At 38.8% G+C, this 14,529-nt stretch overlaps 2 protein-coding genes across 5 annotated transcripts; one reads left to right on the plus strand and one right to left on the minus strand.

Annotated features, from left to right (window-relative positions):
• Positions 1–205: 205 nt before the first annotated feature.
• Positions 206–8,806, minus strand: LOC132972242 (coiled-coil domain-containing protein 81-like). Of its 3 annotated transcripts, none has more exons than XM_061035024.1 (16): positions 8,381–8,806; positions 8,235–8,296; positions 8,014–8,167; positions 7,530–7,714; positions 7,360–7,434; positions 7,093–7,261; positions 6,041–6,155; positions 4,783–4,876; positions 4,237–4,383; positions 3,553–3,654; positions 2,842–3,011; positions 2,673–2,751; positions 1,920–2,030; positions 1,489–1,598; positions 1,257–1,382; positions 206–704 (listed from the first exon to the last, which is right to left on the minus strand). In XM_061035024.1, exons 1-16 carry the CDS (start codon positions 8,454–8,456, stop codon positions 566–568), a joined length of 1,914 nt encoding a protein of 637 aa, XP_060891007.1. In that variant the 5' UTR covers positions 8,457–8,806; the 3' UTR covers positions 206–565. The 3 variants fall into 3 exon arrangements, with proteins under 3 accessions (XP_060891007.1, XP_060891008.1, XP_060891006.1); XM_061035025.1 differs by having other exon boundaries at positions 6,041–6,152; positions 7,093–7,264; XM_061035023.1 differs by having other exon boundaries at positions 7,093–7,264.
• A 100-nt stretch (positions 8,807–8,906) lies between these two features.
• On the plus strand, positions 8,907–14,529 carry LOC132972297 (interleukin-18 receptor 1-like). Of its 2 annotated transcripts, XM_061035049.1 has the most exons (10): positions 8,907–9,065; positions 11,048–11,297; positions 11,985–12,165; positions 12,381–12,525; positions 12,618–12,680; positions 12,775–12,898; positions 12,993–13,138; positions 13,622–13,768; positions 13,922–14,068; positions 14,150–14,529. In XM_061035049.1, the coding sequence occupies exons 1-10, from the start codon at positions 9,020–9,022 to the stop codon at positions 14,494–14,496; spliced, it is 1,596 nt and encodes a 531-aa protein (XP_060891032.1). In that variant the 5' UTR covers positions 8,907–9,019; the 3' UTR covers positions 14,497–14,529. The 2 variants fall into 2 exon arrangements, with proteins under 2 accessions (XP_060891032.1, XP_060891040.1); XM_061035057.1 differs by lacking the exon at positions 13,622–13,768.

Genomic DNA, 14,529 nt, shown 5'->3' on the forward strand with positions numbered 1-14,529 from the left:
ATGCTGAACCTGGATCAATTCTGGCTTTAAATGTAACTTTAAAAGACACTGTGTATGCAGACTTCTTGAATATAATTGTATTTCCTCTACTGCACCTGACAAACACCCACCATTAACCCACACGCTTTATTTCTTTTACCTTTTAAAGCAAACCTTTAGAAAAAGTACCTGACAACTTCTACAACCACTAACTGTAGCCGTGTGTGTGTGTGTGTGTGTGTGTGTGTGTGTGTGTGTGTGTCTGTGTGTGTGTGTGTGTGTGTCTGTGTGTGTGTGTGTGTGATTAGTAACATGAAATCCTGGGAATACCCAAAATAATTCTAGCCAAAATTAGACAAAACAAACATGAGATCCAAAGTCTAATTGATAAAGAAACAGTATCTAGAGAATACATTATCTGTATGCATGAAATCTATGGAAGATGTGGAATACATCGTGAAAAAGCTGTCGCACTACCTCTAATGCTGCATTTAAATAAGTTGAATACCATAAGTAATGCATGACTAATGTGGAATATACTGTGTATGTATACATGTATATGTGCTGCTGTTGGCCCTACTGTTCATCAGATCATGAACTGAGAGCCAGAGAGGTAATGAGAGTCTTTCCAGATGTTGGTCTCTCCACAGTTTGTTGTCCTTCTCCGACACTGGCAGCAGCGTCTGTACTCTGAAAGCTTATCTACCAGGAGCTCTCCAGCAGATCTGACAACAAGGAGACCATGATGCATCAGTCAAGATCAAGGTACACTAACATCACAATAAGATACATTTTGAAGAAGTTCTGACCGTCAAAGGATCATGTTTTGAGTTATAGCTCTTTAAAGTTAGTAACATGGACCATACATGGGTAACACTCATTTATTGAATGTACGATTGCTTGTCAAAATGGGTAAGTGGTGTCTTTGATAAATATATCTCTAGAAGTGCACTTGGAGAGTGCAGACCTCTAAAAAGGATTTTGGTTGTTCTTGAGCCAGAGAAGATATGAACTTCTTGTTTGAGGATACAGATCTGCTGCAACATTAAAAAGGTTCTTCTTTGGCCCATGCTCCAAAAATTAACTTTATGTCACATGCTTGATTTCCATTTTTGAAATTAAGCATGTGACATAAAGTTATTTTTTTGGAATGATGCATTGTCTTTTCTGCCAGTCAGGCTACATTGTAAATTATGAGTCAGTGTGTGAATGGTTTACCAACTTATAACTGTAACGAATATAATGCAAGGGAGAGTGCCAATTAATTATCCACACACCTCAGAAAGCGCTTCTCCTCATTTTCTCGCTGGTGTTTCAGCCTCACACTGCGACTCCACTCGTCCTCTAGACACCTGCTGATGTCCCGCTGCCTCTCAAAACGATTGATGCGGCCCAACATCAACCTGGACAGGTAAAACAAAAACGTACAAAGTTCCACAGAAAAAACATGTTGAACTAAAGCTTCATTTTCTAATTCTTTCACCCCCACCCTACTCCCGCTGTACTCACTCCAGTTGACTGTGTTTGAGCGTTTCTTTTTCCTTCTCCAGTTGTTCGAGGCGTTTGTGCTCTTTGTCTCTTTTCCTCTGAGTGGCAGTGCTGAAATTTACCTGAAAGAGCTGCAAGCATACAGATAAACATCTCATCAACTTCAATATGTATCGAGGAAAATGTCAAAGTAAACTTTTAGTTACAGATGTGGTTTTGTTGTTTTCAACAATCTGCATCATCTAACTGCTGCTTTTATAGTGATACATTAACGGTAATTATCTAATAATGAAATACAAAATACCAACCTCTAAAAGGCTGATTCTGCAAAGTGTGATGCTTTACCACTCATACTTTATATAATGAGAAGAATCTGTTAATTATGTACAATTTTGAATGCAGGACTTGTTGCTGAGTATTTTTTAAAGAACTGAAAAGTGAACACAGGCGACCTTCTGAGCCCTCTCTCGGCTCTCGTTGTTGCTGGCTGCTGTCTCACAGCGGGTCAACCCCGAGCTGTTGGTCTGACACTCTGGAGGGTCTGTGAACTTTTTATCTCCCACCTTAAATACAACAAACGTTTATTTTAGAAACATGGTTACAACGGCACAGACCATGACGTAGTTATGATCACTTGACTCACATATCACTCTCCTTTGAAATGTAACAGGTCATTTACAACAACAACAAAAGAAACCCAAACAGCCCAGCAGTTAAAAATGAGAGTGTGGATAAAAGATGAGAGCAGAGTGGAAGTAGAATCCTTGAAATTAATATCAACACATGCAAAAACATATGTCTTGAATTTCTAAAAGCATTCCCAGTGTGTCTGAGTTTCATGGTGTAGTGGGCCTAAATCAAAAGCCTGATCATGAGTCAATAACTGTGAGCAGGGAGTAACCAGCAGAGCTCTATCCACAGATCTTAATCGTGAATAAGACACATTAGCCAGTCAGAAATTTGGAGATGTAAAAAAGGAGAATTAAGTATTCGGTAGCTTGAGAATAAACACATGAGAAAACGTCTTGAAGAGTTTGTCTGGCAGCCAGTCTGCATAGTGTCCTTGACTGGCAGGATGGGAGGTAACTCTACTCTGCTGCCTTCCTTTGACCGTCAAACTTCCTAAATCTGAACAACTTAAAAGCATATTTGGACATCCATAATTCACAAGAAGTTCAAAAATAGGAAGTGTAGGAGTGTCTTGCCTGAGTGTCCAGAGCCCTCTTGTAATGCGTGGTACTCTCCTGTTTCTGCTGGAGCTGCTGGGCCTTCTGCAAAGCTAGCCTAAAACATACGCATGATCATGAAAACATTTGTTGTCACAGCAGTTTATTTTTCTGAAACACCTTAGCAGGAACTCAGTTACAGACTCACTCCTGGACCAGCTGAACCTGGTCCAGATGCTCCATGAGGAGACGGTTCTGCTGGTCCAGAGCCTCGTGTTGCCTTCGGCTCTCTATCTGGTTCTGCAGGTCATTCATGTAAAAATGCTGCTGAATCCTCCTGGCGGCTGTGAGGGGCCGATCCGGGAAGATGAATGAGGTCTAAAAGCAAGATTAGAGGGAGGATACAGATTTTTTTTAAATGCCATAATTCCACCAAAAGATGCAGTGAATGCCAAATGTGAATTCATGATTTTTAAGGGAAAATTTTTGAAATTCCCATGAATTCAAACTCTAAATTTGGAGTAATTTTTCAGCAATATTATTTAATTGTTTTTATATAAGTGGATGGCTTTTATTTAGAAGCATTAACAGAAACCAACATGTGTTTGTCACATAGGTTACTGCTTCCCAGAATCGTTTATCTAAAACGTATACAAAACCAAAAATTGCATTTGATAACAGATCCGTTAAATATTGCAGGAAGTGATGTAATAGGAAGGAGAAACTACGCTTAGCTGTTTGCAGGCTGCAAACTCCTCTAGTAGGTAACAATCAATCAATAACGTTCTGTTGTGTGTGAGAATTATTTGCACCATGGGTTGCTCTTCGTTTTTTTTTCATAACTCTGCAGCTTAAACAGTTTTTAACTTCAAGAAGGAAATCTTTAGAATCACAACTTGAATGTCCAGTTTCTACTTACAGGGAAGAGGGGAAATAAAGTTTTCTCTTTCTTCTCCTTATTCCTTTGAAGGTTGAATGTAGAAACCTGCTTTGCATGTTCACGCTGCTCATTCAGCCTTTCCTGCCATTTGAAGAAACAAAAACACTTCATGAATGTGTTCAGTCAAAGAAGGCTTATAGCAAACATGGTGAAAAACCTTTTTCCCAGTTAAGTGTTTAAATGAAACAACACAGGCAAAAAAACAACTTGTAAGGGACTTGAAATCGTTCCATTTTGACTTTTAATAACCCACATGTACTGCAATTCCTTCCAAATGCTGTTGAGAGAATGAAGCTGTTTTCTGAGCTCTCTGACCCCAAACACTCTGGGAACACCCTTCTCAGTTTTATGTTCTTTCTTATTTTCATTTGACAAGATTTTATTACCACTTTTACATTGTATTGACACAATAGTAAGAGTTGTATTTTTCTCCTGCTGCTGGGTGTATGGGACACAGTTTTTACATTTTCTGTCTTTTTTCTGTTCCCTTTTTTCCTTGACTATAACCTTAAAAATGTCTCCCCCAGCACTCACAGTTCCCCTTTAGTGACCTGCAGACAGTATGGAGTAGGCCTTTAAACAGTTATCCAAATAAAATACAAAACAGATATATTGTAGAATTTTCTTTTAAGAGACCACTTGCACCCAAGCACATGCACACACTTGTTCTTCCTGCATCAACTGCTTATCTCTCTGTTGTTCTTGAAGCAGTAAGAGTTTCTCCTGAGCTTTCTCCTCTGCCTCCTGCTGTTTCCTCAGGTAGACGGGAACATTTCTTTTAGCCCGCTGCATACACAGGTAGCACAGCTCCTATGATGGACACCAGAAATAATACATATCCATAAACAATGAATTATTAGTAGAAAATGCAATTTTTCTGACTGTTACTGACACAGAATGTCCAATAAAAACATGTATTGTTAATCTGTCATCTATTACCAGACTCCCCTTGATTTGAATGTAGTTTCACTTTCAAGCATTTCACTTTACCAACCACTTATCCTGCATGCCTGTTAGGCTGCACACGGAGTTAAAACCTGGGTACATCCTTTATATTCATAGATTAATATCACTTCATACTTCATTCTCTAAGTCTAACTTCCAGCCTGAACCCTCATCTTGACTTTCAGAGACAACTATAAAAGTTAGATTGGATCTTTACTGCCACACTAACATTACACAGATACATAAATGCTTCTACATTCTCACCTGTCCAGCACGGGTGTGGCCAGAGCAGCTGACATTCACACGAGGTTCCTCCGGTTTGAGAGAGACCTCTGGTGGTGAGATGGAAGCAGTGCGCCTGGGAGTGGAAACAGATTCTTTACTGTAGCATACTAAGCATGACATGTACAGATAAAAGTTAAATGATTGGCGAGGGGTTATCTAACCAGTGAGATTTCCTTGTGCATAAGACATAATTACAGTGTATTGGTGCTGTGTGGCATGGATAGATATATAATTTAAACACAATTTATTAAGTCCTTCTCAAATTTGTTTATCTTAGATTAAAGTTGCTTTCTTGAATTTAGCAAAAATGTCTGCAAGAGGTTCAGAACTCTGCTGTATGACTGCTGACCAGCAGGTAACTGAAGCCCTCATGACCAGGGTTTAGTTTTTTCTGTCAAACGCCCTCCCTATAGACACATGATCTGCTGTAGCCATCACTTTGAAAAGCAGCTGAAGTCTCATATTCAAACTGGCCTTCATCTCAACTTGTTCTGTGTAGTTTTAATAATATTTCTACATTTGTATTTCCTGTGGGACTTTAAATGCAACAGTTCAGATCATTTCAGTGAGCTTATAAAATATCTATATATTACATAACAAATGACATACACATAATCATTACATTACATGATGCACATATACTTATAGAGTTAAACAGCTGCATCGACATGTTTGAGGAGTGAAGGAGGCTCTAAATGCTTCTGGGGATGACAAAATTAAGGGCCCTAAATAGAACAACTGTAATCTTAGGACCCTTCATTTTGTTATGATATCCCAATAACCAGTTTGAGAGCCGTCCACTCCTCCGCAGGTGACACTTAAATCTGCACAGAGCCTCTTAGCGGACACATAATAAACAGGGGAGGGATTTTAAGGTTTAAAACTATAGAGACCACCTTCCCTCTTGTGACCACATTTTACCTCTCCCTCCATTTAAGAATTTCAGTATTCTTTTCTGTGACAATTTTCCTCGATTACAGGTGTGTGTGTGTGTGTGTGTGTGTGTGTGTGTGTGTGTGTGTGTAGCTGCTGACAGTGCAGGTAGATGATTACAGAATAAGACCTGTCCCACAGGTGCTTGTGCATCATTTATGGAGCTGGACTCTGCCTAGGGGCCGTAACAATATAAAACCCCCTGCTGAGCTGTCAACTCTCATCTACCTGCGAACAGCTCCGTGCCCTGCAATCTGAGCCTCTCCAAAGAGTGTGTCTGCTTTTGTGTCTGTGTGTGTAGTACTTCTCTGTGGACTCTGTTGGGGGTTTTGGATTCAGTTCTTCAGACAGGCTGACAGCTTTTATCAGGGCAGGCTGCAGTGGCTGACGGGATTTAGAATCTCTCTGTTGGGGAACTTCTGTAGAGACAACACGTACTGTCATTGTGCATTCAAAGTTAACTCTTTGCTGCATTTCAATCTCTAATACAGCCATATTAACTGTTTGAATAGAAAGTGGTTTCAACAGTTCCAAGTTTAATAGCCAGTTCAAAATGTTTGGACACATTTCCCTCTAACAACTCACTCATCAAGACTTCTATTTTAAGCAATGTTTTCATCAAATTGAAAGTAAAATCTGGATGTAATATGTAACGAGAAAACTAGCGCCCCACCTCAACCTGCTGACACATCAAGAGAAACTACACAGCTTAGGCATTTAGTTTGAACCTTTGGGAAATTCATCTACTTGCTTTCCGTTGAAAGCACCGTCATGTTTGTCATTGAAATTTTGTGAGGAAACTGTTTGCTCAGCATTAAGACTGGAAGCAGGGCAAAACTCTGTTGTTTTTAACTTCTTGATGTGAAGCACTTTGAAACCTTGGTTTTAAAAGGTGCTGTTTAAATAAAGTTTATTATTATTATTATTATTGTTATTATTATTATTATTATATATAAAACAGAACCCTATAAATACAAAATGATCTTGAGTGTTCTCGTAACATATGTTTGCAATGGGATGCTACTGTAAGTAAATCAGCTCCTCGCTGTAGATTCATATTTAACAGAGTTGCAAGTAAGAAATCAAATCAGGCTTGTTTTCCTTACTGTTGAATGAATAGCTAGATGAATTGGTAAATATTGCCTTAATAAGAAATGACATCATAATTTGCTATAACATTATTAGTTCAGCTTTAACAGATACTGTAGTTCCAGTTCAACCAAACGAGGAACAAAAGTCCTTTGCTTTGCATAGGCGTTCTGAAAAGGATTTGGATTTGATTCATTGCGTAGTTTAGCCTTATTAAAGTGCTATCAAATGCCAAATTGTCAGCCTTGTGCAGAGAAGCTCTTTCACCTCCTGCATTCCTCTGTTCTGGAGCTGGTGACGAGCAGCACCATGGATCTTTGTCACTGTTGTCTGGTGGAGGAGAGCAAACACTTGGCAGGGTGATGGGATTGGCAGTCTGTGGCCTCTGAAGCCCGGACGGTCTACTGGACAGTAAAGACACACTGCTCCCGGGTCTCTGCTGGGGCACAGTACCAATTATCTGTATGAACATATTTACTGTGGCCTTATTATGTACTGCGATGTGCAAACACACTTTCACGTGTTCATACTCACATTGTTAAATGCCAGCAGCAGCCTACCAGTCCCATCCATGGCGTTAATAAAATCTCTGTTGAACTTCATCCGCACCTTTTAATGACATCAAGTGAAATTAGATTAAAAATGAAAACAGTGGTCCACTTAGTCCACAACAACGTGAACATAAGTAGGAGCTGGAGATCCACCTTGTTGTTCTTGAAGGACAAAACTCCGATCCCTTGTAAGGTTAGGAAGATATTTTGTTCAGAGGCCAAAGCTCTGCAGAGGAGCAGAAGAGTTTCTCTGACACAGCCCTCGACCACGTCTCGACTGAAGAGAGTCTCCTGTGACACCGCTGCAAAATTCAGTTGAACCACGGGTAGGTGTGTTGCTGCAACAGAACCACACACAAAGACATCCTCATTGTTCTTTCTTCTTCTGATGATTGTCCAACATATCCTCGAAATGTATTCTTCGTTATTTCAGTATGACATAAATCAGATAAAATAACCTGTTCTCCTGTTCTTCAAGTCTAACTTTGAGCCGAGGCCCATGATGTTTTAACAGAATTAAATCCATTAAATTTGAACACTTTTTCAAGTTAATATGCGACAGTAAAGTATTTTAAAATATCAGATATGTTAGAATATTATGCTGTTATCACATTTATAAAAAAAAAAATGTGCTCACCTGCAGCAAGTGGCCTGACCTGCTTTAAACTCAGAGACTGGATTAGTTTCCCCGACAGGATGAAGATGGGTCGCTGGATCGTTGTGAACCTGTTTCCTATGTCCAACTTCTGCTGAGAGAAGGTGAAGGTGCCCAGTCCTGCCAGGTGAACCCCCTGATCCAAAAAATCAATCAGTTTCAGATAGATGGATAAATGGATAGAAAGATAGAAATAGACTCACCTTCTTTAAGGTCATCTGACGTTCAATGTAGGTGGACACATCAGCCCAAATACAGTTGATATCTAAAGAAACACATAAGAACTGTCATATGGCAACATGCAGAAGAGTAGTTTACAATGTCACTGGTTGAACAAAAGTTATTTGACCGTTTTCAGAGAGCTGAGATAGAGTCGGTAAAGTCCGTCTGTCCGCCTCTGACACCAGCCGCAGTATGTCCGTCATCTCTGTTAAACCGTCCTCATGAGATGAAGCTTGAATTATCTCTAAGTCTCTTCTTCTTATCCCTCACTTGGCTGCAGTTCTGCGAGAGATCAAGACGGGCACTTGACAGCAGTGGTCGCCCCTGGCAATGCAACCCCCCGCAGTGCACGCTCCAATCCTCTGTCTCTGAGTCTGCGCGTGACACGAAACCACAACAAAGCAGGTTTTAAGAGTTCATGTTTCATATTGGAAGACGTCAGATTTACCCTTTTAACTTTGAGCACATTTTCATTAAAGTCGCTTTCACAAATCGTGTAAACAGGACACTATAAATAGCCTACACCCAGTTATGTTTATCCTGGCTATAACCCAGTTGCATTTTGTGAACGTTACCTAGAAGCGTTTAATCTCCACGTTGCCAAGTTTTACTTTTGATATAACGAAACCGCAGCAGCCTCTACTATTTTTTAACCAATAGGCCAATGTTCACATGTTACCTGTGACTCAGCTGTATCTGCTGATATAAACGTGTGTCCGGACAAGTCTCTACGACTCTTCTGAGGCGATATTCTTGACGCGTTACAATGATGGCTGTGAAAATACTGTTTCTCCTCTCTATTTTATTGACAGGTAAGACAATTAATACAATACAATTATCAAAATGTTAAAAATGGTTTGACAGGTTGATATTAAATCAAAATTGCATATTTTTTAAAAGGCTACTTGGCTGAATATTTATAGCAGAGTTTTCTTATTATTCGGGTAGCATTTTATTTTTCTCTAGGCTAATTTTAACTCAACTTCTTAATATTTAACTTTTTACCTCATTTCAGTATTTTAACGGATTTTGTAACTTTTACATTCATTCATTTTTTTTTTTTAAATGTTGGCTAGTTGTTCTCAATATGTCAGGGTCCTATGTTAAGTTTCACATTTCCATTGAGTTGTTACCATTTCCACTCAGACCCATCACCCATGATCAGATTGTTAATATATTACTACTACTCAGACACAGAGAGCTAAAAATGATCCAAAAAAAGAAAAAGAAGAAATATGTCAGAACTTCTTCCCAACCTTGCTCATCAGTTTTATCTTATGACTCTCTGTAGGAGACCTTAAGTGTATGGGAGCCACCTGACAAGGCTAATTTAAATAATTAAAACTTAATCATCCTGGTTCAACTTCAGTATTACCACTTACACCTTGTTGCATCATAACAACAACACCATTATATAACCCAGCTTGTTTGTTTTTTTACCTTAATATTTTTCTGTAAGTAACCATAGCCTACTTCTGTAGATTAATAAACATAAAGTAACATCTTTATATTATTGTGGTTATCCTGTTAAAAGAGTATCAGTATGGAAAAATATTTTGGAACCATTTCAGCTCCCTCCCAACAATGAACCCCAGTATGACATTGTGACTTGGTGTTCAAACCAAAAAGGGGTTTAGAAGTCATTACACAATGTCACATAATATGACAATGTCGAGTAAATCTGGTACCAGTGACATAAGAGTATAGCTTATTTCAAAGTATGAGTCAAACATGTACACACACACACTGTTCACAGGCGTAGTTTTTAAAACGTCACATTCAGCATGATCAAAGTATTCATCAGTAGTGTTACTTCCACAAATTTGACCAAATATCCTAAATATAGAAATCACATGACTGACAGCCAGGCATTCAGAGGTAGTGATTGTGTTTCACAATAGTTATGTCACCAATAAGACTATGGTATTGTTTCACAATGAAATATACACTTACTTTAACGTACACTCTTTTTTTGAGATAGCCGGTTAGCTTAGCACAAAGACTTGTTATAAGGGCAAACAGCTAGCCTGGGTCCATCCAATGTAACAAACTCCACCCGCCAGTGCCTGAAGAGTTAATTCCCCAACTTAAAACATTAACATGCATCATGTTTTAAATTCAAAACAAAATTCTAAAGTTTTAAGTGGCACTGTTTCCTGGTCCTCAGAACCGGCATCCCCATGGTCCTTTGTGTTGAACATGTATGTTTTATATCAAAAACAGTCAGGTTATCTAGTGTCACTTTTCCTCTATTGACATCCTTTAACCATCTTAAAAATGAGATTTTTCAATGTAGAAGATCCCACACATTGCATGTGTACCTAACAACAGCAAAACATGGGAAAGTGGACTGAGTTCTTCTCTAATAACAAGCTATTGAGGAGAAAAGATCAAACCCTTCTTTCCAGTCCATTTGGTAAACTAAGCTAGGTTAAACTAAGTTATAAACTACCCTGGTTATAGCTTCCCAAAACACACACAAGTTTGTAGTGCAGATCGTTTTTCATGTCACTCTCCGTTTGTGGGTAAGATTCACAAATATCTCACATTGTTTTCAAATTTGGTCAATTAAAGCAGTTCTCTGTAGATACATTTAGAGCAGTTCATTGTCTATTAAAATAAACGTTCTTTAAAGCCATATTTCAGCAGTATATATATCCAATATATATTTTTTACATTCAAATCTCAATGTTTGCCAACCAACTTTACAGAGTTGGTGGCACTGCAGTGTAATACAGAGTACTTTTACTGAGTTATTTAACTAAAACCCTTTTCACCTCTTATTCACATACAGGTGTGTTTTCATTGAGACGCACAGAGGTTCATATCAAGGCAGGCGAGATGGTGGCCCTGTGGTGCCCACATCAAAAAGGGTCTTATGGTGCCAAACTGATCTGGACCAGTCACACCGCCCAGGAGCTGGATCTGAGCAGCAACATGTCAGCTGATGAACTGAATAGGATGGGTCTGCTGGTTCATGGGAGGAATCTTGTGATTCTCAGTGCGTCTGTAAATCATCAGGGGAATTACTTGTGCTCTCAGGGGTAAGATATATAAATAATCCCAAACAGCGTTCCTTTTTTTCAAGAGAGCCAGTATCCACAGATGACATATTCAAGTTACAGAGGCTTTTATTTCTCAATGTGACATGAAACACAACTTAAAAACTGGCACAAATGAGACGATGTCTTACATTAGTTATTTCCATATGCAGTTATATCATAATCAACACTAAGCTTCAGTGTTTTATTGGTGAATTTAAGAAATTGTTAGAGTTCATGCTCTGAAAGCAAGTTTAATTATTATTACTCTTGATAACTGCTGTTTATCTATATTAAATATTTGTTCAGTAACAAATATTGTGAACCAACATCAGCTCTTATCCTTTTAATAGACCATGAAACATGTTGTTGTCTATTATGACGAGCTATTACTTCAAGCATAAACAATACAGATGTTGGCAACTATAACCTTTTGTGTTCTTACCTGGGCTTTGTACAAATGCTAATGTAAGACTTCTTATGCTAACCATATCGATGCTTAAAAGTTGATGACGTTAACCAGGGATCAGAGATCGACAGGTTTCCCAAATGACATTGGCTTTCTGGAGAATTTGTATTTTAAAGATTGGTCCTTAAAGACGACCTTCTTTTACATTAAGAAAAAGAAAAAAAGAAATACATGTAAATAAAAAATCTTCATTTTATTTTATCTATTTAATGACATGACAGGAATGTGAGCAGCCAGTTCATGCTGACAGTTTACTCGGGGCAGAGCGGAGAGGATGAAGACTGGAACACGTACTCAGCAACATGTTTCACACAAGAGTCCTGCACATTGCATTGCCCTGATGTAAATATCCCTGACGTAAATACTCCAAACATGACCAGCAACGACATCATATGGCACAAGGTATTTTAAAAGATCTTTTTTTTGTTTAGTACGGATTAGATTTGATGTGAAGTAAGAATCCACAAGATGCTCCATGCATTATTCATTTTTACTTTATGACTGTTCTCTAATAATGAGACGGTTATTACAAAATATGGTTATTTATTTTTTTGCAATTGAGACCACAACTTGTATTTATTTTCTTCATGCTCAAAAATTCCACTTACTTTCCCTAGAGAGGCGAGTCACTGCCACAGGATCGCTACTTCTCGAGCGTGACGGAGAATGACCACGGTGTTTACACCTGTACCAGATCTTACCTGTACCATCAGCTAATATATAACATCACGTTCAAAGTCGTGCTTGTTGTCCGACCAAACAGTAAGACATCACTTTTTGGATTCTTTTCACCTTAAAGACAGACACGTATATGTTTATTGAAGTGTTACATGTTCGCTCTTGTTTTTGCACAGTCATATCTGGACAATCAGTGTTGCTTTCACCACACATGGACGATGTATTTCATGTAGCTTTGGGTAAGTGGACGAGTTATTGTTTGAATACATTTACAAACATGCACTTGGATATACATTAAAAATGGACTCATAACAAACTGTATGCTTTGGCCAGATTCGACAGTGGTGATTGAATGTACAGCTGTGATATATTCAGACTTCGATGAGGTGTTTTGGTTAAGTGGCACCTCATTTTTGGAAAGGAACAACAACTTACCAGTTTTCTACAACTATACACGGTAAACACTTGTTCACAAAATGTACAAACTCTAACAAAAAGGTTTTAAAGAGCAGATAGATTTTTATAGCTAACAGTTGTCCTTTGTTTTACAGAGAAAGTAACGCTGAAGGAATGAAGATGACAGCATCTTTAGTTTTCAAAAAAGTGACAAAGGAGGATTTAAGGAAAAGTTACACCTGTAAACTGGACTCTGATGACCAACCCTCAAGCTTTGTCAGAATCACCTTGGCCCAAAAAGGTATACAACATGGACGGATAGAAATAACTTTTCTCTTGTTACTATTGTACTGAGTATGAGCTCTCCGCCTTCCTCTGAAAACAGCTGGGGAAAATATTTTGGGGCTTTAAGGCAAAGCTTGTGGCTATCCGGGTAATTTATATTGGATTATTATTAACTGGTAAATTTAACTAGAAAATTCATACGCAAGCAGAAACGGTAAACGTTGAGAGTCAACATCAATAGCTGGATTGTAATCTGCACTGGTACGCTTTAGAGACACAAACTGTTTTCCTGTACATGACAAAATTCTGCCCACATTTTATCATTTAATACCAAGCAGACAATAAAGGAAGACCTGCACTGCTTTGACACCAACATTGTTGTAGAGATAAACTCAAAGTTACGGGATCCATTCTGCTTCAAATGCTCAAGTTAAAAGGACTTTCTTCGATGTCTGCTGTTTTGAAGTTTTTATGTTGAGTTGCCTTTATGTCCCTACAGCTTCTCCTTTATCTGTCCCCCTGGCATTGGGCACAACGGGCTTTGTGATGATGATAATTTTTGTAACAGCAGTTGTTTATGTTAAGTTCAAAGTGGATATTGCCCTTTTCCTGCGCGACACTCTTTGTTGCACTAGTAGCATCTCAGGTGGGATTTCAGTTTCAACTATTTTCTTATTTGTTCTTATTTATTCTTTTTTCCTGAGTCGCATGGTTAAAGCAGACAGCCTTGTCGTCTGTACCTGCATCAGTTTGTAACAGCGGTGACAAAAAAAATCTTCTTTTTGTTGATTGTTTTTAGATGGAAAAAGCCACGATGCCTTTTTGATGTACTACAAGAGCAACGCAGGACTAAACGACATGGAGAGAGAAACGCTGGGGAGTGTTTTAGAAGAGAGTTTTGGTTACAATCTTTGTTCTTATGATCGCAACGTCTCACCAGGGAACGGTATACTATAAAATGCAATCTACAGTTTAGTAACTCTGCGTAAAATCTTGATGAAGAGATGTATCATCTTGTTCTTTGCAGCTGTAGCAGAGGCAGTGTTGTACTGCATAGAGCAGAGCCAGTCGGTGGTCCTAGTTCCTACTTCTTCTGATCCTGGTCTAGAAGCTGGCCTGCTAAAAGACATCAGCGCTTCTCTTGTGGAGCGACAGAATCACTTGGTTTTCATCAAATTTAAGTCAAATCAAGTGTCAAGGTCAGGTTCAGTACCAGAGGCCTTACAGATTCTCAGTGAGGCTGGACACCGTGTCACCTGGAAAGGAAAACACTCAATGACGCCCTCCTCCTTGTTCTGGAAGCAGCTACGCTATCACCTACCTGCTCCGCAAAATGCTCGAAAAAATGCTTTCACCTCAGCCAACTACCCCTGATGATATCTGCTGAATTATTTTTTGTGAAGTCAG

This window comes from Labrus mixtus, chromosome 1, assembly GCF_963584025.1.
Source record: "Labrus mixtus chromosome 1, fLabMix1.1, whole genome shotgun sequence".
NCBI classification, from domain to species: domain Eukaryota; kingdom Metazoa; phylum Chordata; class Actinopteri; order Labriformes; family Labridae; genus Labrus; species Labrus mixtus.